Source organism: Euprymna scolopes, chromosome 44 (genome assembly GCF_053919585.1).
Source record: "Euprymna scolopes isolate OS-2025 chromosome 44, ASM5391958v1, whole genome shotgun sequence".
Lineage (NCBI taxonomy): Eukaryota > Metazoa > Mollusca > Cephalopoda > Sepiida > Sepiolidae > Euprymna > Euprymna scolopes.
Window position 1 is genome coordinate 16,573,473 of NC_136525.1, and position 26,276 is coordinate 16,599,748.

A 26,276-nucleotide genomic window follows, 5' to 3' on the forward strand; every position below is an offset into this window, starting at 1 on the left:
TGATAATGTGGTGATGCCTATGTAAAAAAAAAAAAAAGGCCTGTAAGCAACATTATCTTTAGATATATAAGCGTCAACAGAAGACATTAAAATTAATTTTCTCGTCAGTGTAGTTCGTTAATAAAAATCTATTTATTTTACAAAAGGTAAGTCTTATATTATTTTTATCCATTTTTTTTATTGTAATTATTGTTAATATGTACAATTGTGATGTTTTGCACGATGGTTTGGAGATGACTACGTTTAAGATATACGGAAAATGAAAATGTCTTTGGAAAAGTTAGGAAAAAATATTTAATGAAAAATTTACTTTGAAATAATTACTCTTTATAGGTGCAATTTATAATTAATTCCTAGTTATTTGTTACTTTAAAACACAAAAAAAATCAACCACCTTTGACAATGCCTTTTACGTCATATCTTTACAAGTTAATAGCTCCTACATTTGAAAAGCTGGAAGTGCAAATTGGTCAATTAATACCCTTTTTTTTTAAACCTTTTTTTTTTTACACAGGCATCACCACATTATCAAGGCCAAGAGGCCACTCGAGGATAAGGGTTAAAGAGTGTACAGTAGAAATTGGACAATATAGTAATCAATTCGGTAAATTTGTTAACTTATATGGAACAGCTCATAAAGAACTTGTTTACGTTAGACTTGAAGACAACCATGTTGTAGTCAGCCAGAAAGCAGGAAAACGTAAGACAATTCCACAGGCGTGCAGTTTTAAGAAAGAAGTTTTGTTCATGGAATCTACGTTTAGGTTTAGGCACAGATAAAGAGTGGGGGGAATTATTGATAGTGTTTTCAGCTAGACAAGTGTTTCTTGTGAAAGTTTGGCGAGGGGGAGACCATAGATTGAAGCTCAGTCGAACACTTTCCATGAAAATAACGATACATCAGAGACAAATTTGCAATATCTCTTCTGTGAGATAGAGGTTGCAAGGAGGAGAAAAGGACATCCTATTTTCGGGAATCATCAGTGCAGGGTGTCATGATTAACACCAGTCGTATATATATATATATATATATATATATATATATATATATATATATATATATATGTATATATATATATATATACTGGTGCTAATTGTGACACCGTGCACTGATGATTCCCGAAAAGATGAAACACTAGTGTCTGTAGGTATTTAATAATTATTATAGTATAAGTATATATATATATATATATATATATATATATATATATATATATATATATATATATATATATATATATATATATATATATAAATATATATGTATATATATATATATTTTTATATATATATATATATATAAGATTTTGTGTCTTTTTTTTTTTTTTTTTTTTCAAGCAGCGACATGCTCTGGCTGGTTCAGGTTACCAGTATATGAAGAGTACTACTTCTGAATAAAATAAAAAAAAAAATTAAAAAAAAACAAAAAACGATTGAATAATAAACGTTTTGTTTTGTTTTTGAATCGTGTCTTTGCTTGCCGTGGTGATATTGGGACCAGCAACGAGTCGTCATTTTGGTTGGCTAAGGTTTTTTATTAAAAAAAAAAAAAATAAATAAATAAAAAATAAGGAATCCGTGAGAATTCTTTCGTCGCAGATTGATTTGCAAAGTGAAAAGTGAAGATCTCGTTAATGCTCTTTCTCCTCGATCTTTCCATTCTCCTTGACCCTTCCTGAATTTTTTCTTCATAGATTGATTAGCAACGTGGAAACGATTTTTAATTTGCCCTGTTTCCACACACTTTTCTTTTTTTTTTTTAAATTTTTGATGGACCTTAATGTTGGATTGAACAAGGAAATCTTTCTTTTCTGTCTTGCTTGCTAAAAAAAAAAAAAAAAAAGAAAAAGAAAAAACACCTCTTTCTTTGTTTAAGTAAGTTATATTCTATTTATTATTATTTTCTTATGATTTTGGGGTACTTGTGCATTTTCGTTATTGTAAATAATTTTTTGTTTTTATTTTTGAAGAACCCCCGTGCAGAAGAAGAGGAAACAATTCAAGTAGATCTTAAAGTTTCTCAAAGAATTTCTCTGAAAATTTTTAAGATTCTTGAAGTAAGTTTTTGATAAAAGCAAAACAAACATACTACAAAACCACAAAATAAAACGTATCAAACAAAATATTAGGGATGGGATGATTCTAATATTTTTCCCGATTCCGATACAATTACCGATTCCTTACTAAATTTCCGATTCTGATACAATTACCGATTCCAATTCTTCACAAATCTCTAAATATTTAACTATAGATTTGTTATTTTCCCCCAGTTTCCATAAAACACATGTGCAGATATTTTCCTAAACGTAAAAATACACCCGTGGGGGATGATCTATCGATTTTAATTTCAATGGTAGTTTAAAATGAATAGATATTTTTACTATTTTATTATTATTACCAGCAATGATCTATCGATTTTAGTTTTACTGGTAATTTAAAATCAATAAATATTTATTATTTTATCATTATTACCAGCAATGATCTATCGATTTTAGTTTTACTGGTAATTTAAAATCAATAAATATTTATTATTTTATTATTATTACCAGCAATGATCTATCGATTTTAGTTTTACTGGTAATTTAAAATCAATAAATATTTATTATTTTATCATTATTACCAGCAATGTAAGGTTTTGCTTTAAACAAAATCAAGTAAAAAAGACAATTAAAAGAATCGTTTTTGGCATCGGACAATAGACACAAATTTTTCCGATTCCAATACAGATTCCGATACCCTCAAATGTTCCGATTTTTCCGATCCCCGATTAATCATCCCAGCACTACAAAATATTTATTGAATTAAAATCATTTTTTTTTTTAGTTTTTATAAGATAATTAGAATTTCCAAATAAATTACAACAGACATATTTTTTTATTATTTAAATTAAAATGTGTGACATAAAAAGAAAAAAAAAATTGAGACATATGTCTGCAACTCAGTCGGGCAGTTTTGATCATTTGTCAGGCTGAAGTATGGTTCTGAGTAGTCCTAGGAGGTCCAGTCTCCCAGTCTTGTTTGAGGCGAAAATGTAATTAAAGAAAGAAAAGAAAAAACGCACGAAAAAAAAAACTCCATCTTTCAAGAAAAAATATTTCTACTCCGAACCTGATAAATACGGAAGGAAAAAATAATAATAATTTTGGTGTACTTGTGCATTTTCGTTGTTGTGAATAATTTTTTGTTTTTATTTTTGAAGAACTCTGTGCAGAAGGGGGGGGGGTGAACAATTCAAGAAGATCTTAAAGTTTCTCATAGAATTTCTCCAAGAATTTAAAAGATTCTTTAAGTAACTTTTTGATAACAGCAAAACAAATTTACTAAAGTAACACAAAATAAAACGTATAAAACAAAATATTTATTGAATTAAAATATTTTTTTTTTATTTTACTCGTTCCCCAATTTTTTTTCTCTAACTTAATTTTATTTTAGTCGTTCCCCTATTTTTTTTCTCTAACTTAATTTTATTTTAGTCGTTCCCCCATTTTTTTTCTCTAACTTAATTTTATTTTACTCGTTCCCCATTTTTTTTATTTTACTCGTTCCCCCATTCTTTTTTATTTTACTCGTTCCCCCATTTTTTATTTTTATTTTACTCGTTCCCCCATTTTTTTTTATTTTACTCGTTCCCCCATTTTTATTTTTTATTTTACTCGTTCCCCCATTTCTTTTTATTTTACTCGTTCCCCCATTTTTTTTTATTTTACTCGTTCCCCCATTTTTTTTATTTTACTCGTTCCCCCATTTTTTTTTATTTTACTCGTTCCGCCATTTTTTTTATTTTACTCGTTCCCCCATTTTTTTTTATTTTACTCGTTCCCCATTTTTTTTTATTTTACTCGTTCCCCCATTTTTTTTATCTAACTTAATTTTGTTTTAGTCGTTCCCCCATTTTTTTTCTCTAACTTAATTTTATTTTAGTCGTTCCCCAATTTTTTTTCTCTAACTTAATTTTATTTTACTCGTTTCCCCATTTTTTTTCTCTAACTTAATTTTATTTTAGTCGTTCCCCCATTTTTTTTCTCTAACTTAATTTTATTTTAGTCGTTCCCCCATTTTTTTCTCTAACTTAATTTTATTTTAGTCGTTCCCCAATTTTTTTTCTCTAACTTAATTTTATTTTAGTCGTTCCCCAATTTTTTTTCTCTAACTTAATTTTATTTTAGTCGTTCCCCCATTTTTTTCTCTAACTTAATTTTATTTTAGTCGTTCCCCATTTTTTTTTCTCTAACTTAATTTTATTTTAGTCGTTCCCCATTTTTTTCTCTAACTTAATTTTATTTTAGTCGTTCCCCCATTTTTTTTCTCTAACTTAATTTTATTTTAGTCGTTCCCCAATTTTTTTTCTCTAACTTAATTTTATTTTACTCGTTCCCCCATTTTTTTTTTATTTTACTCGTTCCCCCATTTTTTTTATTTTACTCGTTCCCCCATTTCTTTTTATTTTACTCGTTCCCCCATTTTTTTTATTTTACTCGTTCCCCCATTTTTTTTTATTTTACTCGTTTCCCCATTTTTTTTATTTTACTCGTTCCCCCATTTCTTTTTATTTTACTCGTTCACCCATTTTTTTTATTTTACTCGTTCCCCCATTTTTTTTATTTTACTCGTTCCCCAATTTTTTTTCTCTAACTTAATTTTATTTTACTCGTTCCGCTATTTTTTTTATTTTACTCGTTCCCCATTTTTTTTTATTTTACTCGTTCCCCCATTTTTTTTATTTTACTCGTTTCCCTATTTTTTTTTATTTTACTCGTTCCCCCATTTTTTTTTATTTTACTCGTTCCCCCATTCTTTTTTATTTTACTTGTTCCCCCATTTTTTTTTTATTTTACTCGTTCCCCCATTTCTTTTTATTTTACTCGTTCCCCCATTTTTTTTATTTTACTCGTTCCCCCATTTTTTTTTATTTTACTCGTTCCCCAATTTTTTTTCTCTAACTTAATTTTATTTTACTCGTTCCCCCATTTTTTTTTTACTCGTTCCCCCATTTTTTTTTATTTTACTCGTTCCCCCATTTTTTTTATTTTACTTGTTCACCCATTTTTTTTCTCCCACTTAATTTTATTTTACTCGATCCCCCATTTTTTTTCTCTAACTTAATTTTATTTTACTCGTTCCCCCATTTTGTTTTCTCTAACTTAATTTTATTTTACTCGTTTCCCCATTTTTTTTTTATTTTACTCGTTTCCCCATTTTTTTTATTTTACTCGTTTCCCCATTTTTTTTATTTTACTCGTTCTCCAATTTCTTTTTATTTTACTCGTTTCCCCATTTTTTTTTTATTTTACTCGTTCCCCCATTTTTTTTTATTTTACTCGTTTCCCCATTTTTTTTTTATTTTACTCGTTTCCCCATTTTTTTTTATTTTACTCGTTCCCCCATTTTTTTTTATTTTACTCGTTTCCCCATTTTTTTTTTATTTTACTCGTTCTCCAATTTTTTTTTTATTTTACTCGTTCTCCAATTTTTTTTTATTTTACTCGTTTCCCCATTTTTTTTTTATTTTACTCGTTCGTCAATTTTTTTTATTTTACTCGTTTCCCCATTTTTTTTTTATTTTACTCGTTCTCCAATTTCTTTTTATTTTACTCGTTCCCCCATTTTTTTTTTATTTTACTCGTTTCCCCATTTTTTTATTTTACTCGTTCCCCCATTTTTTTTTATTTTACTCGTTCTCCAATTTCTTTTTATTTTACTCGTTTCCCCATTTTTTTTTTATTTTACTCGTTTCCCCAATTTTTTTTATTTTACTCGTTCCCCCATTCTTTTTATTTTACTCGTTTCCCCATTTTTTTTTTATTTTACTCGTTCCCCCATTTTTTTTTATTTTACTCGTTTCCCCATTTTTTTTATTTTACTCGTTCCCCCATTCTTTTTATTTTACTCGTTTCCCCATTTTTTTTTTATTTTACTCGTTTCCCCATTTTTTTTTATTTTACTCGTTCCCCCATTCTTTTTATTTTACTCGTTTCCCCATTTTTTTTTTTATTTTACTCGTTCCCCCATTTTTTTTTATTTTACTCGTTTCCCCATTTTTTTTATTTTACTCGTTCCCCCATTCTTTTTATTTTACTCGTTTCCCCATTTTTTTTTTATTTTACTCGTTCCCCCATTTTTTTTTATTTTACTCGTTTCCCCATTTTTTTTTATTTTACTCGTTCTCCAATTTCTTTTTATTTTACTCGTTTCCCTATTTTTTTTTATTTTACTCGTTCCCCCATTTTTTTTATTTTACTCGTTCCCCCATTTTTTTTATTTTACTCGTTTCCCCATTTTTTTTATTTTACTCGTTCCCCCATTTTTTTTTCATTTTACTCGTTCCCCCATTTTTTTATTTTACTTGTTCACCCATTTTTTTCTCCCACTTAATTTTATTTTACTCGTTCCCCAATTTTTGTTCTCTAACTTAATTTTATTTTACTCGTTCCTCAATTTTTTTTCTCTAACTTAATTTTATTTTACTCGTTCCCCCATTTTTTTTTATTTTACTCGTTCCCCAATTTTTTTTCTCCCACTTAATTTTATTTTACTCGTTCCCCAATTTTTTTTCTCTAACTTAATTTTCTTTTACTCGTTCCCCAATTTTTTTTCTCTAACTTAATTTTATTTTACTCGTTCCCCCATTTTTTTTCTCTAACTTAATTTTATTTTACTCGTTCCGCCATTTTTTTTCTCTAACTTAATTTTATTTTAGTCGTTCCCCCATTTTTTTTCTCTAACTTAATGTTATTTTACTCGTTTCCCCATTTTTTTTTTATTTTACTCGTTTCCCCATTTTTTTTTATTTTACTCGTTTCCCCATTTTTTTTTATTTTACTCGTTTCCCCATTTTTATTTTATTTTACTCGTTTCCCCATTTTTTTTTTATTTTACTCGTTCCCCCATTTTTTTTATTTTACTCGTTCCCCCATTTTTTTTTATTTTACTCGTTCCCCAATTTTTTTTCTCTAACTTAATTTTATTTTACTCGTTCCGCTATTTTTTTTATTTTACTCGTTCCCCCATTTTTTTTTATTTTACTCGTTCCCCCATTTTTTTTATTTTACTCGTTTCCCCGTTTTTTTTATTTTACTCGTTCCCCCATTTTTTTTTATTTTACTCGTTCCCCCATTCTTTTTTATTTTACTCGTTCCCCCATTTTTTTTTATTTTACTCGTTCCCCCATTTCTTTTTATTTTACTCGTTCCCCCATTTTTTTTTATTTTACTCGTTCCCCCATTTTTTTTATTTTACTCGTTCCCCAATTTTTTTTCTCTAACTTAATTTTATTTTACTCGTTCCCCCATTTTTTATTTTACTCGTTCCCCCATTTTTTTTATTTTACTTGTTCACCCATTTTTTTTTCTCCCACTTAATTTTATTTTACTCGTTCCCCCATTTTTTTTCTCTTACTTAATTTTATTTTACTCGTTCCCCCATTTTGTTTTCTCTAACTTAATTTTATTTTACTCGTTTCCCCATTTTTTTTTATTTTACTCGTTTCCCCATTTTTTTTATTTTACTCGTTTCCCCATTTTTTTTTATTTTACTCGTTCTCCAATTTCTTTTTGTTTTACTCGTTTCCCCATTTTTTTTTATTTTACTCGTTCCCCCATTTTTTTTTATTTTACTCGTTTCCCCATTTTTTTTTTATTTTACTCGTTTCCCCATTTTTTTTTTATTTTACTCGTTCCCCCATTTTTTTTATTTTACTCGTTCCCCCATTTTTTTTTTATTTTACTCGTTCTCCAATTTCTTTTTATTTTACTCGTTCCCCCATTTTTTTTTTATTTTACTCGTTTCCCCATTTTTTTATTTTACTCGTTCCCCCATTTTTTTTTATTTTACTCGTTCTCCAATTTCTTTTTATTTTACTCGTTTCCCCATTTTTTTTTTATTTTACTCGTTCCCCCATTTTTTTTTATTTTACTCGTTTCCCCATTTTTTTTATTTTACTCGTTCCCCCATTCTTTTTATTTTACTCGTTTCCCCATTTTTTTTTATTTTACTCGTTTCCCCATTTTTTTTTATTTTACTCGTTTCCCCATTTTTTTTTTATTTTACTCGTTCTCCAATTTCTTTTTATTTTACTCGTTTCCCCATTTTTTTTTATTTTACTCGTTCCCCCATTTTTTTTATTTTACTCGTTCCCCCATTTTTTTTATTTTACTCGTTTCCCCATTTTTTTTATTTTACTCGTTCCCCCATTTTTTTTTTATTTTACTCGTTCCCCCATTTTTTTATTTTACTTGTTCACCCATTTTTTTTCTCCCACTTAATTTTATTTTACTCGTTCCCCAATTTTTGTTCTCTAACTTAATTTTATTTTACTCGTTCCTCAATTTTTTTTCTCTAACATAATTTTATTTTACTCGTTCCCCCATTTTTTTTTATTTTACTCGTTCCCCAATTTTTTTTCTCCCACTTAATTTTATTTTACTCGTTCCCCAATTTTTTTTCTCTAACTTAATTTTATTTTACTCGTTCCCCAATTTTTTTTCTCTAACTTAATTTTATTTTACTCGTTCCGCCATTTTTTTTTCTCTAACTTAATTTTATTTTAGTCGTTCCCCCATTTTTTTTTCTCTAACTTAATGTTATTTTACTCGTTTCCCCATTTTTTTTTTATTTTACTCGTTTCCCCATTTTTTTTTATTTTACTCGTTTCCGCATTTTTTTTTATTTTACTCGTTTCCCCATTTTTTTTTTATTTTACTCGTTTCCCCATTTTTTTTTTATTTTACTCGTTTCCCCCTTTTTTTTATTTTACTCGTTCCCCCATTTTTTTTATTTTACTCGTTTCCCAATTTTTTTTTTATTTTACTCGTTTCCCCATTTTTTTTTTATTTTACTCGTTCCCCCATTTTTTTTTATTTTACTCGTTCCCTCATTTTTTTTTATTTTACTCGTTCCCCCATTTTTTTTTTATTTTACTCGCTCCCCCATTTCTTTTTATTTTACTCGTTCCCCCATTTTTTTTATTTTACTCGTTCCCCAATTTTTTTTCTCTAACTTAATTTTATTTTACTCGTTCCCCCATTTCTTTTTATTTTACTCGTTCCCCCATTTTTTTTATTTTACTCGTTCCCCCATTTTTTTTATTTTACTTGTTCCCCATTTCTTTTTATTTTACTCGTTCCCCATTTTTTTTTATTTTACTCGTTCCCCATTTTTTTTATTTTACTCGTTCCCCATTTTTTTTATTTTACTCGTTCCCCATTTCTTTTTATTTTACTCGTTCCCCATTTCTTTTTATTTTACTCGTTCCCCAATTTTTTTTTATTTTACTCGTTCCCCCATTTTTTTTATTTTACTTGTTCACCCATTTTTTTTTATTTTACTCGTTCCCCATTTTTTTTTATTTTACTCGTTTCCCATTTCTTTTTATTTTACTCGTTCCCCATTTTTGTTTATTTTACTCGTTCCCCATTCTTTTTATTTTACTCGTTCCCCATTTTTTTTATTTTACTCGTTTCCCCATTTTTTTTATTTTACTCGTTTCCCCATTTTTTTTTATTTTACTCGTTCCCCCATTTTTTTATTTTACTTGTTCACCCATTTTTTTTTCTCCCACTTAATTTTATTTTACTCGTTCCCCAATTTTTGTTCTCTAACTTAATTTTATTTTACTCGTTCCTCAATTTTTTTTCTCTAACATAATTTTATTTTACTCGTTCCCCCATTTTTTTTTATTTTACTCGTTCCCCAATTTTTTTTCTCCCACTTAATTTTATTTTACTCGTTCCCCAATTTTTTTTCTCTAACTTAATTTTATTTTACTCGTTCCCCAATTGTTTTTCTCTAACTTAATTTTATTTTACTCGTTCCGCCATTTTTTTTTCTCTAACTTAATTTTATTTTAGTCGTTCCCCCATTTTTTTTTCTCTAACTTAATGTTATTTTACTCGTTTCCCCATTTTTTTTTATTTTACTCGTTTCCCCATTTTTTTTTTTATTTTACTCGTTTCCCCATTTTTTTTTATTTTACTCGTTTCCCCATTTTTTTGTTATTTTACTCGTTTCCCCATTTTTTTTTATTTTACTCGTTTCCCCCTTTTTTTTATTTTACTCGTTCCCCCATTTTTTTTATTTTACTCGTTTCCCCATTTTTTTTTTATTTTACTCGTTTCCCCATTTTTTTTTATTTTACTCGTTCCCCCATTTTTTTTTATTTTACTCGTTCCCTCATTTTTTCTTTATTTTACTCGTTCCCCCATTTTTCTTTTATTTTACTCGCTCCCCCATTTCTTTTTATTTTACTCGTTCCCCCATTTTTTTTATTTTACTCGTTCCCCAATTTTTTTTCTCTTACTTAATTTTATTTTACTCGTTCCCCCATTTCTTTTTATTTTACTCGTTCCCCCATTTTTTTTATTTTACTCGTTCCCCCATTTTTTTTATTTTACTTGTTCCCCATTTCTTTTTATTTTACTCGTTCCCCATTTTTTTTTATTTTACTCGTTCCCCATTTTTTTTATTTTACTCGTTCCCCATTTTTTTTATTTTACTCGTTCCCCATTTCTTTTTATTTTACTCGTTCCCCATTTCTTTTTATTTTACTCGTTCCCCAATTTTTTTTTATTTTACTCGTTCCCCCATTTTTTTTTATTTTACTTGTTCACCCATTTTTTTTTATTTTACTCGTTCCCCATTTTTTTTTATTTTACTCGTTTCCCATTTCTTTTTATTTTACTCGTTCCCCATTTTTTTTATTTTACTCGTTCCCCATTCTTTTTATTTTACTCGTTCCCCATTTTTTTTTCTTTTACTCGTTCCCCATTTCTTTTTATTTTACTCGTTCCCCATTTGTTTTATTTTACTCGTTCCCCAATTTTTTTTTATTTTACTCGTTCCCCCATTTTTTTTATTTTACTTGTTCACCTATTTTTTTTTCTCCAACTTAATTTTATTTTACTCGTTCCCCAATTTTTTTTCTCTAACTTAATTTTATTTTACTCGTTTCCCCATTTATTTTTATTTTACTCGTTCCCCCATTTTTTTTATTTTACTCGTTCCCCCATTTTCTTTTTATTTTACTCGTTTCCCCATTTTTTTATTTTACTCGTTCCCCCATTTTTTTTATTTTACTCGTTCTCCAATTTCTTTTTATTTTACTCGTTTCCCCATTTTTTTTTTATTTAACTCGTTCCCCCATTTTTTTTTATTTTACTCGTTCCCCCATTTTTTTTATTTTACTCGTTCCCCAATTTTTTTTCTCCCACTTAATTTTATTTTACTCGTTCCCCAATTTTTTTTCTCTAACTTAATTTTATTTTACTCGTTCCCCAATTTTGTTTCTCTAACTTGATTTTATTTTACTCGTTCCCCCATTTTTTTTCTCTAACTTAATTTTATTTTACTCGTTCCGCCATTTTTTTTCTCTAACTTAATTTTATTTTAGGCGTTCCCCCATTTTTTTTTTTCTCTAACTTAATGTTATTTTACTCGTTTCCCCATTTTTTTTTTATTTTACTCGTTTCCCCATTTTTTTTTTATTTTACTCGTTTCCCCATTTTTTTTTATTTTACTCGTTTCCCCATTTTTATTTTATTTTACTCGTTTCCCCATTTTTTTTTTATTTTACTCGTTCCCCCATTTTTTTTATTTTACTCGTTCCCCCATTTTTTTTTATTTTACTCGTTCCCCAATTTTTTTTCTCTAACTTAATTTTATTTTACTCGTTCCGCTATTTTTTTTATTTTACTCGTTCCCCCATTTTTTTTTATTTTACTCGTTCCCCCATTTTTTTTATTTTACTCGTTTCCCCGTTTTTTTTATTTTACTCGTTCCCCCATTTTTTTTTATTTTACTCGTTCCCCCATTCTTTTTTATTTTACTCGTTCCCCCATTTTTTTTTATTTTACTCGTTCCCCCATTTCTTTTTATTTTACTCGTTCCCCCATTTTTTTTTATTTTACTCGTTCCCCCATTTTTTTTTATTTTACTCGTTCCCCAATTTTTTTTCTCTAACTTAATTTTATTTTACTCGTTCCCCCATTTTTTATTTTACTCGTTCCCCCATTTTTTTTATTTTACTTGTTCACCCATTTTTTTTTCTCCCACTTAATTTTATTTTACTCGTTCCCACATTTTTTTTCTCTAACTTCATTTTATTTTACTCGTTCCCCCATTTTGTTTTCTCTAACTTAATTTAATTTTACTCGTTTCCCCATTTTTTTTTATTTTACTCGTTTCCCCATTTTTTTTATTTTACTCGTTTCCCCATTTTTTTTTATTTTACTCGTTCTCCAATTTCTTTTTATTTTACTCGTTTCCCCATTTTTTTTTTATTTTACTCGTTCCCCCATTTTTTTTTATTTTACTCGTTTCCCCATTTTTTTTTTATTTTACTCGTTTCCCCATTTTTTTTTTATTTTACTCGTTCCCCCATTTTTTTTATTTTACTCGTTCCCCCATTTTTTTTTTATTTTACTCGTTCTCCAATTTCTTTTTATTTTACTCGTTCCCCCATTTTTTTTTTATTTTACTCGTTTCCCCATTATTTTATTTTACTCGTTCCCCCATTTTTTTTTTATTTTACTCGTTTCCCCATTTTTTTTTATTTTACTCGTTCTCCAATTTCTTTTTATTTTACTCGTTTCCCCATTTTTTTTTTATTTTACTCGTTCCCCCATTTTTTTTTATTTTACTCGTTTCCCCATTTTTTTTATTTTACTCGTTCCCCCATTCTTTTTATTTTACTCGTTTCCCCATTTTTTTTTATTTTACTCGTTTCCCCATTTTTTTTTATTTTACTCGTTTCCCCATTTTTTTTTTATTTTACTCGTTCTCCAATTGCTTTTTATTTTACTCGTTTCCCCATTTTTTTTTATTTTACTCGTTCCCCCATTTTTTTTATTTTACTCGTTCCCCCATTTTTTTTATTTTACTCGTTTCCCCATTTTTTTTATTTTACTCGTTCCCCCATTTTTTTTTTATTTTACTCGTTCCCCCATTTTTTTATTTTACTTGTTCACCCATTTTTTTTCTCCCACTTAATTTTATTTTACTCGTTCCCCAATTTTTGTTCTCTAACTTAATTTTATTTTACTCGTTCCTCAATTTTTTTTCTCTAACTTAATTTAATTTTACTCGTTCCCCCATTTTTTTTTATTTTACTCGTTCCCCAATTTTTTTTCTCCCACTTAATTTTATTTTACTCGTTCCCCAATTTTTTTTCTCTAACTTAATTTTATTTTACTCGTTCCCCAATTTTTTTTCTCTAACTTAATTTTATTTTACTCGTTCCGCCATTTTTTTTTCTCTAACTTAATTTTATTTTAGTCGTTCCCCCATTTTTTTTTCTCTAACTTAATGTTATTTTACTCGTTTCCCCATTTTTTTTTTATTTTACTCGTTTCCCCATTTTTTTTTTATTTTACTCGTTTCCGCATTTTTTTTTATTTTACTCGTTTCCCTATTTTTGTTTTATTTTACTCGTTTCCCCATTTTTTTTTTATTTTACTCGTTTCCCCCTTTTTTTATTTTACTCGTTCCCCCATTTTTTTTATTTTACTCGTTTCCCAATTTTTTTTTTATTTTACTCGTTTCCCCATTTTTTTTTTATTTTACTCGTTCCCCCATTTTTTTTTATTTTACTCGTTCCCTCATTTTTTTTTATTTTACTCGTTCCCCCATTTTTTTTTATTTTACTCGCTCCCCCATTTCTTTTTATTTTACTCGTTCCCCCATTTTTTTTATTTTACTCGTTCCCCAATTTTTTTTCTCTAACTTAATTTTATTTTACTCGTTCCCCCATTTCTTTTTATTTTACTCGTTCCCCCATTTTTTTTATTTTACTCGTTCCCCCATTGTTTTTATTTTACTTGTTCCCCATTTCTTTTTATTTTACTCGTTCCCCATTTTTTTTTATTTTACTCGTTCCCCATTTTTTTTATTTTACTCGTTCCCCATTTTTTTTATTTTACTCGTTCCCCATTTCTTTTTATTTTACTCGTTCCCCAATTTTTTTTTATTTTACTCGTTCCCCCATTTTTTTTTATTTTACTTGTTCACCCATTTTTTTTTATTTTACTCGTTCCCCATTTTTTTTTATTTTACTCGTTTCCCATTTCTTTTTATTTTACTCGTTCCCCATTTTTTTTATTTTACTCGTTCCCCATTCTTTTTATTTTACTCGTTCCCCATTTTTTTTATTTTACTCGTTTCCCCATTTTTTTTATTTTACTCGTTTCCCCATTTTTTTTTATTTTACTCGTTCCCCCATTTTTTTATTTTACTTGTTCACCCATTTTTTTTCTCCCACTTAATTTTATTTTACTCGTTCCCCAATTTTTGTTCTCTAACTTAATTTTATTTTACTCGTTCCTCAATTTTTTTTCTCTAACATAATTTTATTTTACTCGTTCCCCCATTTTTTTTTATTTTACTCGTTCCCCAATTTTTTTTCTCCCACTTAATTTTATTTTACTCGTTCCCCAATTTTTTTTCTCTAACTTAATTTTATTTTACTCGTTCCCCAATTGTTTTTCTCTAACTTAATTTTATTTTACTCGTTCCGCCATTTTTTTTTCTCTAACTTAATTTTATTTTAGTCGTTCCCCCATTTTTTTTTCTCTAACTTAATGTTATTTTACTCGTTTCCCCATTTTTTTTTTTATTTTACTCGTTTCCCCATTTTTTTTTTATTTTACTCGTTTCCCCATTTTTTTTTATTTTACTCGTTTCCCCATTTTTTTGTTATTTTACTCGTTTCCCCATTTTTTTTTATTTTACTCGTTTCCCCCTTTTTTTTATTTTACTCGTTCCCCCATTTTGCTTATTTTACTCGTTTCCCCATTTTTTTTTTATTTTACTCGTTTCCCCATTTTTTTTTTATTTTACTCGTTCCCCCATTTTTTTTTATTTTACTCGTTCCCTCATTTTTTCTTTATTTTACTCGTTCCCCCATTTTTCTTTTATTTTACTCGCTCCCCCATTTCTTTTTATTTTACTCGTTCCCCCATTTTTTTTATTTTACTCGTTCCCCAATTTTTTTTCTCTAACTTAATTTTATTTTACTCGTTCCCCCATTTCTTTTTATTTTACTCGTTCCCCCATTTTTTTATTTTACTCGTTCCCCCATTTTTTTTATTTTACTTGTTCCCCATTTCTTTTTATTTTACTCGTTCCCCATTTTTTTTTATTTTACTCGTTCCCCATTTTTTTTATTTTACTCGTTCCCCATTTTTTTTATTTTACTCGTTCCCCATTTCTTTTTATTTTACTCGTTCCCCATTTCTTTTTATTTTACTCGTTCCCCAATTTTTTTTTATTTTACTCGTTCCCCCATTTTTTTTTATTTTACTTGTTCACCCATTTTTTTTTATTTTACTCGTTCCCCATTTTTTTTATTTTACTCGTTTCCCATTTCTTTTTATTTTACTCGTTCCCCATTTTTTTTATTTTACTCGTTCCCCATTCTTTTTATTTTACTCGTTCCCCATTTTTTTTTCTTTTACTCGTTCCCCATTTCTTTTTATTTTACTCGTTCCCCATTTGTTTTATTTTACTCGTTCCCCAATTTTTTTTTATTTTACTCGTTCCCCCATTTTTTTTATTTTACTTGTTCACCCATTTTTTTTTCTCCAACTTAATTTTATTTTACTCGTTCCCCAATTTTTTTTCTCTAACTTAATTTTATTTTACTCGTTCCTCAATTTTTTTTCTCTAACTTAATTTTATTTTACTCGTTCCCCCATTTTGTTTTCTCTAACTTAATTTTATTTTACTCGTTTCCCCATTTATTTTTATTTTACTCGTTCCCCCATTTTTTTTATTTTACTCGTTCCCCCATTTTCTTTTTATTTTACTCGTTTCCCCATTTTTTTATTTTACTCGTTCCCCCATTTTTTTTTATTTTACTCGTTCTCCAATTTCTTTTTATTTTACTCGTTTCCCCATTTTTTTTTTATTTAACTCGTTCCCCCATTTTTTTTTATTTTACTCGTTTTCCCATTTTTTTTATTTTACTCGTTCCCCCATTCTTTTTATTTTACTCGTTTCCCCATTTTTTTTTATTTTACTCGTTTCCCCATTTTTTTTATTTTACTCGTTTCCCCATTTTTTTTTATTTTACTCGTTCCCCCAGTTTTTTTATTTATTTTACTCGTTTCCCCATTTTTTTTTATTTTACTCGTTCCCCCATTCTTTTTATTTTACTCGTTTCCCCATTTTTTTTTTATTTTACTCGTTTCCCCATTTTTTTTTATTTTACTCGTTTCCCCATTTTTTTTTATTTTACTCGTTCCCCCATTTTTTTTATTTATTTTACTCGTTCCCCCATTTTTTTTTATTTTACTCGTTCTCAAATTTCTTTTTATTTTACTCGTTTCCCCATTTTTTTTTATTTTACTCGTTCCCCCATTTGTTTTATTTTACTCGTTCCCCCATTTTTTTTATTTTACTCGTTTCCCCATTTTTTTTATTTTACTCGTTCCCCCATTTTTTTTTTATTTTACTCGTTCCCCCATTTTTTTATTTTACTTGTTCACCCATTTTTTTTCTCCCACTTAATTTTATTTTACTCGTTCCCCAATTTTTGTTCTCTAACTTAATTTTATTTTACTCGTTCCTCAATTTTTTTTCTCTAACATAATTTTATTTTACTCGTTCCCCCATTTTTTTTTATTTTACTCGTTCCCCAATTTTTTTTCTCCCACTTAATTTTATTTTACTCGTTCCCCAAATATTTTTCTCTAACTTAATTTTATTTTACTCGTTCCCCAAATATTTTTCTCTAACTTAATTTTATTTTACTCGTTCCGCCATTTTTTTTTCTCTAACTTAATTTTATTTTAGTCGTTCCCCCATTTTTTTTCTCTAACTTAATGTTATTTTACTCGTTTCCCCATTTTTTTTTTTATTTTACTCGTTTCCCCATTTTTTTTTTATTTTACTCGTTTCCCCATTTTTTTTTATTTTACTCGTTTCCCCATTTTTTTTTATTTTACTCGTTTCCCCATTTTTTTTTATTTTACTCGTTTCCCCCTTTTTTTTTATTTTACTCGTTCCCCCATTTTTTTTTATTTTACTCGTTTCCCCATTTTTTTTTTATTTTACTCGTTTCCCCATTTTTTTTTTATTTTACTCGTTCCCCCATTTTTTTTTATCTTACTCGTTCCCCATTTTTTTTTTATTTTACTCGTTCCCTCATTTTTTTTTATTTTACTTGTTCACCCATTTTTTTTTATTTTACTTGTTCACCCATTTTTTTTTATTTTACTCGTTCCCCATTTTTTTTTATTTTACTTGTTCACTCATTTTTTTTTATTTTACTCGTTCCCCATTTTTTTTATTTTACTCGTTTCCCATTTCTTTTTATTTTACTCGTTCCCCATTTTTTTTATTTTACTCGTTCCCCATTCTTTTTATTTTACTCGTTCCCCATTTTTTTTTATTTTACTCGTTCCCCATTTCTTTTTATTTTACTCGTTCCCCATTTGTTTTATTTTACTCGTTCCCCAATTTTTTTTTATTTTACTCGTTCCCCCATTTTTTTTATTTTACTTGTTCACCCATTTTTTTTTCTCCAACTTAATTTTATTTTACTCGTTCCCCAATTTTTTTTCTCAAACTTAATTTTATTTTACTCGTTCCTCAATTTTTTTTCTCTAACTTAATTTTATTTTACTCGTTCCCCCATTTTGTTTTCTCTAACTTAATTTTATTTTACTCGTTTCCCCATTTATTTTTATTTTACTCGTTCCCCCATTTTTTTTATTTTACTCGTTCCCCCATTTTCTTTTATTTTACTCGTTCTCCAATTTCTTTTTATTTTACTCGTTTCCCCATTTTTTTTTATTTTACTCGTTTCCCCATTTTTTTTTATTTTACTCGTTCCCCCATTTTCTTTTATTTTACTCGTTTCCCCATTTATTTTTATTTTACTCGTTCCCCCATTTTTTTTATTTTACTCGTTTCCCCATTTTTTTTATTTTACTCGTTCTCCAATTTCTTTTAATTTTACTCGTTCCCCCATTTTTTTTTATTTTACTCGTTCCCCCATTTTCTTTTATTTTACTCGTTCTCCAATTTCTTTTTATTTTACTCGTTCCCCCATTTTTTTTATTTTACTCGTTTCCCCATTTTTTTATTTTACTCGTTCCCCCATTTTTTTTTATTCTACTCGTTCTCCAATTTCTTTTAATTTTACTCGTTTCCCCATTTTTTTTTATTTTACTCGTTTCCCCATTTTTTTATTTTACTCGTTCCCCCATTTTTTTTTATTTTACTCGTTTCCCCATTTTTTTTATTTTACTCGTTCTCCAATTTCTTTTTATTTTACTCGGTTCCCCATTTTTTTTATTTTACTCGTTTCCACATTTTTTTTATTTTACTCGTTTCCCCATTTTCTTTTATTTTACTCGTTTCCCCATTTTTTTTATTTTACTCGTTTCCCCATTTTTTTTTATTTTACTCGTTTCCCCATTTTTTTATTTTACTCGTTCCCCCATTTTTTTTTATTTTACTCGTTCCCCCATTTTTTTTTATTTTACTCGTTTCCCCATTTTTTTTATTTTACTCGTTTCCCCATTTTTTTTATTTTACTCGTTTCCCCATTTTTTTTTATTTTACTCGTTTCCCCATTTTTTTTTATTTTACTCGTTTCCCCATTTTTTTATTTTACTCGTTCCCCCATTTTTTTTTATTTTACTCGTTCTCCAATTTCTTTTTATTTTACTCGTTTCCCCATTTTTTTTATTTTACTCGTTTCCCCATTTTTTTATTTTACTCGTTCCCCCATTTTTTTTTATTTTACTCGTTCTCCAATTTCTTTTTATTTTACTCGTTTCCCCATTTTTTTTTATTTTACTCGTTCCCCCATTTTTTTTATTTTACTCGTTCCCCCATTTTTTTTATTTTACTCGTTCCCCATTTTTTTTATTTTACTCGTTTCCCCATTTTTTTTTATTTTACTCGTTTCCCCATTTTACTCGTTCTCCAATTTCTTTTTATTTTACTCGTTTCCCCATTTTTTTTATTTTACTCGTTCCCCCATTTTTTTTATTTTACTCGTTCCCCATTTTTTTTTATTTTACTCGTTCCCCCATTTTTTTTATTTTACTCGTTCCCCCATTTTTTTTATTTTACTCGTTTCCCCATTTTTTTTTATTTCACTCGTTTCCCCATTTTTTTTTTTTTACTCGTTTCCCCATTTTACTCGTTCTCCAATTTCTTTTTATTTTACTCGTTTCCCCATTTTTTTTTATTTTACTCGTTCCCCCATTTTTTTTTTATTTTACTCGTTTCCCCATTTTTATTTTTATTTTACTCGTTCCCCCATTTTTTTTTATTTTACTCGTTCACCCATTTTTTTTTTATTTTACTCGTTCACCCATTTTTTTTTATTTTACTCGTTTCCCCATTCTTTTTTATTTTACTCGTTCCCACATGTTTTAAAAATACTACAAATAAAGCTTCTTTTTTTTTTTTTTTTTTTTTTCATTTGCAGAAATGAATAACGTAATCGCAGTTTTTGATTGCAGCTCCAAAGGAGAAGGAGCATCGATAGCCCTGGCCCTTCTCAAAGGCACCCAATTCCGCGTTCGGGTTATCACCGAGTATTTCTCCATGCTGGATACACAACTCCAGCAGAAGTCGCATCAACTCGAGCGGCGTGAAATTGACTGGAACAATCTCGGATCCATTGAGAACGCCATCCGAGATGCTTACGGCTGTTTCCTAAAAACGAAAACCGACTTCTCAAAACCAAATTCCATGGAAGACGAAATGCACCGAGGCAAACTTGTTGCCGACGCTTGCAAGCGGACTGGGATTTCACATCTAGTATTCAGCACGCAACTCCACACAAAGCTGGCCACGGGTATTGTAGTAAGACACATGGTCGCCAAGGCAATGACTGAGGAGTATATAAGAAATCTGGCACTTCCGCTGACTTCCATTATCGTGCCCGTATGTTATGAAGATTTTATCGAATGCTACAAACCTCTAAGATCACCACTGACAGGATTTTATGAAATTTGTAAGTATCGCTTTATTGTATGTCTATATTTTATGTCTGTCTGTCCGTCTGTCTGTTTTTAAAGTTTTAAAAAATTTTAAAGGTTTTAAAAAAATATTTTAAACTATCTATAAATATAAAAGCGAAAATGTATGTATGTATGTATGTATGTATGCATGTATGTAAGTATGTATGTATGTCTACAAAAGGCTTCTTTCAGAGGAGCGGTCGCTCGCTTAACAACTTTTTAAAACTTTTTATATCACATACAAATCGTAATATCTCAGTTAACAACGAAGCTCGCCTGTCTATTTAATTTTCTCGATTTCGGGAAGATAAATATTCAATATTTGTCGCTCGCCGCATGTGGCTTAGTCTTTTTCCTACAACATCTTCGGAGGGGGGGGGGAGAAGCGTTCAGCAGTAAATGAATACCATCCCGCAGTTGACCTCATTAACTCATTAAAACGGGCACCTGTTAAATCCAACTAATTAAATAAATTCAAACGTGCTTCTGTTAGCATTTCGCGGTGGGGCGATGGTTAACGTCGCACGGTTTTTTTTTTCACAACTTTGCCTCAACGGTTCGGGTCGATCCTCATACTTACTTTATTTTAACCTCCCCCCCCCCCAAACACCCGGGCAACGCCGGGTACCCTCGCTAGTATTTTTATAAATTAGAAAATATCTTAATATTAAAATGCTCACAAATTATTTATATTCAAAATTATTTTTTTAATACTGGAAGCTGTCTACATCAAAATTAAGCAATCTACAGTTAATCCTTTATGACCTGAATTATGATGTTGATGATTAAAAAAATATATTTATTGTTAATTTTTGTTTAAAGCTTAATGATACTATGATTGTCTTAAAACTGGAAAAATTATGAAGTTCAATAGTTAAATTACAACTGAGAATTTTTGCATTTCATAAACTTAACTTGATTATTATCCATAGTGCTTGAAAAATATGTTTATGACGACAAATGAAATCCTTCACTCTCTTAGACAGATGGCGGCATACTGAATGTAAGCAATGGACAGTTGCAATCTGGAGGTATCTGGCATCTTTTTTTTTTTTTTTTTTACATAGGCATCACCAAGAGGCCACTCAAGGATAAGGGTTAAAGAGTGTACAGTAGAAATTGGACAATATAGTAATCATTAGTAATGAAAATTTGGTAAATTTGATAACTTATATGGAACGGCTCATCAAGAACTTATTTACGTTAGACTTGAACACAACCATATTGTAGTCAGCCGGAAAGCAGGAAAACGGAAGACAATTCCACAGGCGTGCAGTTCTAAGAAAGAAGCTTTGTTCATGGAATCTACATTTAGGTTTAGGCACAGATACAGAGTGGGGGGAATTATTGATAGTGTTTACAGCTAGACAAGTGTTTCTTGTGAAAGTTTGGCGAGGGGGGACCATAGATTGACGCTCAGTCGAACACTTTCCATGAAAATAACGATACATCAGAGACAAACTCGCAACATCTCTTCTGTGAGATAGAGGTTGCAAGGAAGAGAAAAGGACATCTCCTACGAGGCTACGAAGTCTATTTTGAACTCTATCAAGGCAGGCCAAGTCCCTTCTAGCAGCTCCTGCCCAGATGTGGCAACAGTATTCCATCCTTGGACGTACCTGGCTCTTATATAGCAGAGAATAGCATCAGCAGTGAGATATCTACCGGATCGATAGAAAGATCCCACCATTTTCCAGCGGCCTTGGCAACAGATTTGATGTACATGTTCCATTTAAGATCAGGAGTAATGGTCAAGCCAAGAAGCTTGTCAAAACTTGAGGCCTCCTGAAGACGCGAGCCATTCATTTCAATTGATGCCAGATGTGGATCAGAATGTTGATGATGTAAAGAGAGAAGCTTGGTTTTAGATGCATTAAAAGTAACCAGCCACTCCTTACCCCATTGTACTACGTGCTCAAGATCAGAGGAGAGAGAATTGGAGAGAACTTGGTCATTTACTGTCTTAGATGTGCTACCATAAATGGTAGTGTCGTCAGCATAAATGTCTACAAATGATGTAAGGTTGTGATTTGGAAGATCATTAATGTAGATCAGGAAAAGAGTTGGGCCCAGGATGGACCCCTGAGGGACACCGGCATTAATACTGTGAGCTTCTGATTTTTGCCCCTCAACTACTACTCTTATGAACCTATTAGAAAGAAATGATTTAATAATTGAGAAGACATTTCCAGCAATACCATAGCTAGCGATCTTATGAAGTAAACCTTTATGCCATACCCTATCAAAGGCCTTAGATATGTCAAGAGCAATTGCCCTAGAAAGGTTGCCTCCGTCGAGAGATTTGCTAATCCTATGAGATATAACTGTAAGCACATCTGCTGTAGATCTAGCAGAACGGAAACCATATTGAGTGTCACTAAGAAGGTTATTTTTGTTGAGATGGTTGATTACTTCTGTATTTAACACAGATTCCAGCAACTTACTCATGACACACAGGAGACTTATTGGCCTGTACTGAGAGGGGGATGAGCGATCACCTGAATTCTTAAATACAGGGCATACTGATGAAATTTTCCAGGGAGATGGGAAACTATTCTCCTTAAGACAACGTTTAAACAGTTTTGTAAGTATAGGCGCTAGTTCAGGTTGAAGTTGTTTGAGTACTATAATTGGAATACTGTCAAGGCCAGTTGCTTTACTGGAATCAAGGTTTTTGATTAGCTTGGCAACATCACGTACAGATATACGTATATCACATAGCGTGTTTTCTGATACAGGAGGAAATATTGGGGGTTGGTGGCCTTGATCGCAAAGGGTAGAATTAGCTGCAAAGTTCTTGACAAAGAGTTTGGCTTTGTCTGATGCTGACGAGATTACCTCAGGTCCATTGATAATAGTTGGGATGGAGCACACGCTTCTGTTCAGGATTCTGTTTGCTATTTGACAAAACTGGTGGGAACCAAGCCGCTGCTCAGCTACTTTGGATTTAACAGATTGAGCATACAACTCTCTTGCGTTCTTTATTACTTTCTTACAATGGTTGCTGGCAGTCCTGAAAGCGGCTTTAGTTTTCATACATCTATTACGTTGGAAACAGTGGAAAAAGTGATTTCTGTGCGCAATTGCAGCAGCACATTCTGGAGAGAACCATGGCTGGCTGTTAGGTTTTTGCTGAAACTTTTTCGAGGGTATGAAACGGTCAATACCTACAATTAACCATTCCGTCAGGTCTAATGGACAGTTGCAATCTGGGGGTATCTGGCATCTACCCAGATACTTAACTAATACGTACAAGGCGTGTTTGAATCAATTCCCACTTTATTTATGCCGTTATATTCATTTATTTTTGACTGAATGAATTAGTTCAACCAGATCATAAAGGGTTTAAGCACTTGCAATTGAGCAACATTGTGCCGATGGGAGTTCCATTTGGTTGTCAGTGTTGAATCTATTAGATTGATGACTCGTCAATTTTGGTTTTCAGTTTTACTTATTGGTGCCGTATTTTGTCTTTTAAAACAGGTTTGTGTTCACTAGTGATGGGATGATTTTAAATTCCAGATTCCAATACAATAACCGATCCTGTTCTAAATTCCCAGTTCCAATACAATTACTGATTCTGTTCTAAATTCCTGATTCCGATACAATTTCTGATTCCTCTGCTTACATAATTTGCTGGAAGATACTGACACCAAGTTGTCAGTGAATCGGTCATAAACTGGATAAGTTCCCTTATTTGTTGCAGTGTTTTTTGAACTAGAGTTCTTTGAGTTTTACATCAAGACTTTTTTCACATTGCAAAGGATGTCCTTTAATCGTCTATCTATCGATTCCATTAATCCTTATTCTTGAGTAGTTTTTGGCCTGTATAAATTTTTTTGGATTCTTATTGTTTGTTTGTTTCCTTTCAGTAATCCCAATGGGTCTGACCCCGTTGGACATGGTCAGCAGAGAGGATGTCGGTCATATTGTAGCCCAGATATTCCAAAACCGACCTCAATTTTTGCATCAGACTGTCAGCCTAAGTGGAGACAAGCTCACGATGAAGCAGGTCGCTGACTATCTTAGCCGGTCCTTACAACCAATCAAAGTCGTGCACAGACAGGTTTGAAATCCTTCTATTTTTTGCTTTTTTTCATATGTAACGTGAAAATACCTTCAACCTCTACACTCGTGTTTTTAATGTATGATTTTCAGCAATTAATAAATAGTAAATGTGGTGCATGCTGTAGACGCCAGGCTGGTGATGAAAAGTTTTATTTTCGTTTTATTATGCATACATGTTCCATAAATATCCTTCATTTTCTTCCTGCGCTAAAAACAACAATTTTCATACTCTATTCATATTAAATATTGATATAATATAATAATTAATTCATATTAAATATTGGTTCATATTAAATATTGGTATAATATTAAATTTATATTAAATATTGGTATAATATTAAATTCATATTAAATATTGGTATAATATTAAATTCATATTAAATATTGGTTCATATTAAATATTGGTATAATATTAAATTCATATTAAATATTGGTATAACATTAAATTCATATTAAATATTGGTATAATATTAAATTCATATTAAATATTTATATAATATTAAATTCATATTAAATATTAATTCATATTATATTATTGGTATAATATTAAATCCATATTAAATATTGGTATAATATTAAATTAATGTTAAATATTGATATAATATTAAATTCATATTAAATATTGGTTCATATTAAATATTGGTATAATATTAAATTCATATTAAATATTGGTATAATATTAAATTCATATTAAATATTGATATAATATTAAATTCATATTAAATATTGGTTCATATAAAATATGGGTATAATTTTAAATTTTTATTAAATATTGATATAATATTAAATTCATATTAAATATTGATATAATATTAAATTCATATTAAATATTGATATAATATTAAATATTGGTATAATATTAAATTCATATTAAATATTGATATAATATTAAATTCATATTAAATATTGATATAATATTAAATTCATATTAAATATGGGTATAATATTAAATTCATATTAAATATTGGTATAATATTACATTCATATTAAATATTGGTATAATATTAAATTCATATTAAATATTGATATAATATTAAATTCATATTAAATATTGGTTCATATTAAATATTGGTATAATATTAAATATTGGTATAATATTAAATGCATAAAATATTGATATAATATTAAATTCATATTAAATATCGGTTTATATTAAATATTGGTATGATATTAAATGCATATTAAATATTGGTATAATATTAAATTCATATTGAATATTGGTATAATATTAAATTCATATTAAATATGGGTATAATATAAAATTCCTATTAAATATTGGTATAATATTACATTCATATTAAATATTGGTATAATATTAAATTCAAGACTAAGGTCAATAGGCATCTCCTGTCTTTGCAGTAATCGTTGTTAGCTTCTTACATCAAGTGGCTTTATGCCTTATCTCAGGCAATTTCCATAGAAAAAAAATGCGTTGTCATGGAAACAGTGTGAAGGGGGAAATATTGTTTTAGTTAAATTTAGTATGAGATTAAAGCAAACTACCTTTTAATTTTTATTTATTTTTTTTTTAGATAACTACGGATGAGTTTAGCAGAACATGTGGACTGGATGGGGCTTCTGATCTGGCCTCCATGTTCAACTTTCTTCTGCGTGTTGACCAAAGACATTGGACAAACTCGACCCGAAATATCTATCCTCCGGTAAAATCTTTCCAGGATTGGGTCACAAATAATCGAAACATGTTAAGGAACATGTTTTAAGTTTAACCAAGAAAGGGATTTTCAAAAAATGCATTTTCCGGTAAAAAAAACAAAAAACAAAAAAAAAAACTATCACGTACTTACATGGCATGCTGAAATTAGTATAAATTTTAAAAGTTATGAAAAATTGCAGCAGTCACAAATGAAAAAAGATTTATTTTCTCTCACAAATCTATTTTAATATTTAATATATATATATATATATATATATATATATACATGATTATTTTCTCGCTCTTTCTCTTTCCCACTATATGTATACTAGCAGGCCATTGCCCAGCGTTGCCCGGTCGTAAAACACGCTTAAATATGATATTTTAATTCATGCAGATTATGTATTTATTATTATAGAGACAATTCTCTATCGATTATTATATTGAACCTAATATATTGTAGTGAGATCAAAACTAAATATATATATATATATATTTATATATATACTCGTGAGCAAAAAAAAAAAAAAAAATGGGCCAAACAAATTTTATACATTTTATTGCACTAAAAGCTATATTGA

The 26,276-nt window shown here is 29.1% G+C and overlaps 1 protein-coding gene across 2 annotated transcripts; it reads left to right on the plus strand.

Moving 5' to 3' along the window:
* The first annotated feature begins 1,744 nt into the window (after positions 1-1,744).
* Positions 1,745-25,911, plus strand: LOC145268712 (nmrA-like family domain-containing protein 1). Of its 2 annotated transcripts, none has more exons than XM_080124253.1 (4): positions 1,745-1,875; positions 19,436-19,966; positions 23,846-24,039; positions 25,574-25,911. In XM_080124253.1, the coding sequence occupies exons 2-4, from the start codon at positions 19,438-19,440 to the stop codon at positions 25,760-25,762; spliced, it is 912 nt and encodes a 303-aa protein (XP_079980379.1). In that variant the 5' UTR covers positions 1,745-1,875; positions 19,436-19,437; the 3' UTR covers positions 25,763-25,911. The 2 variants fall into 2 exon arrangements, with proteins under 2 accessions (XP_079980379.1, XP_079980380.1); XM_080124254.1 differs by lacking the exon at positions 1,745-1,875 and adding an exon at positions 1,968-2,057.
* Positions 25,912-26,276: the final 365 nt, after the last annotated feature.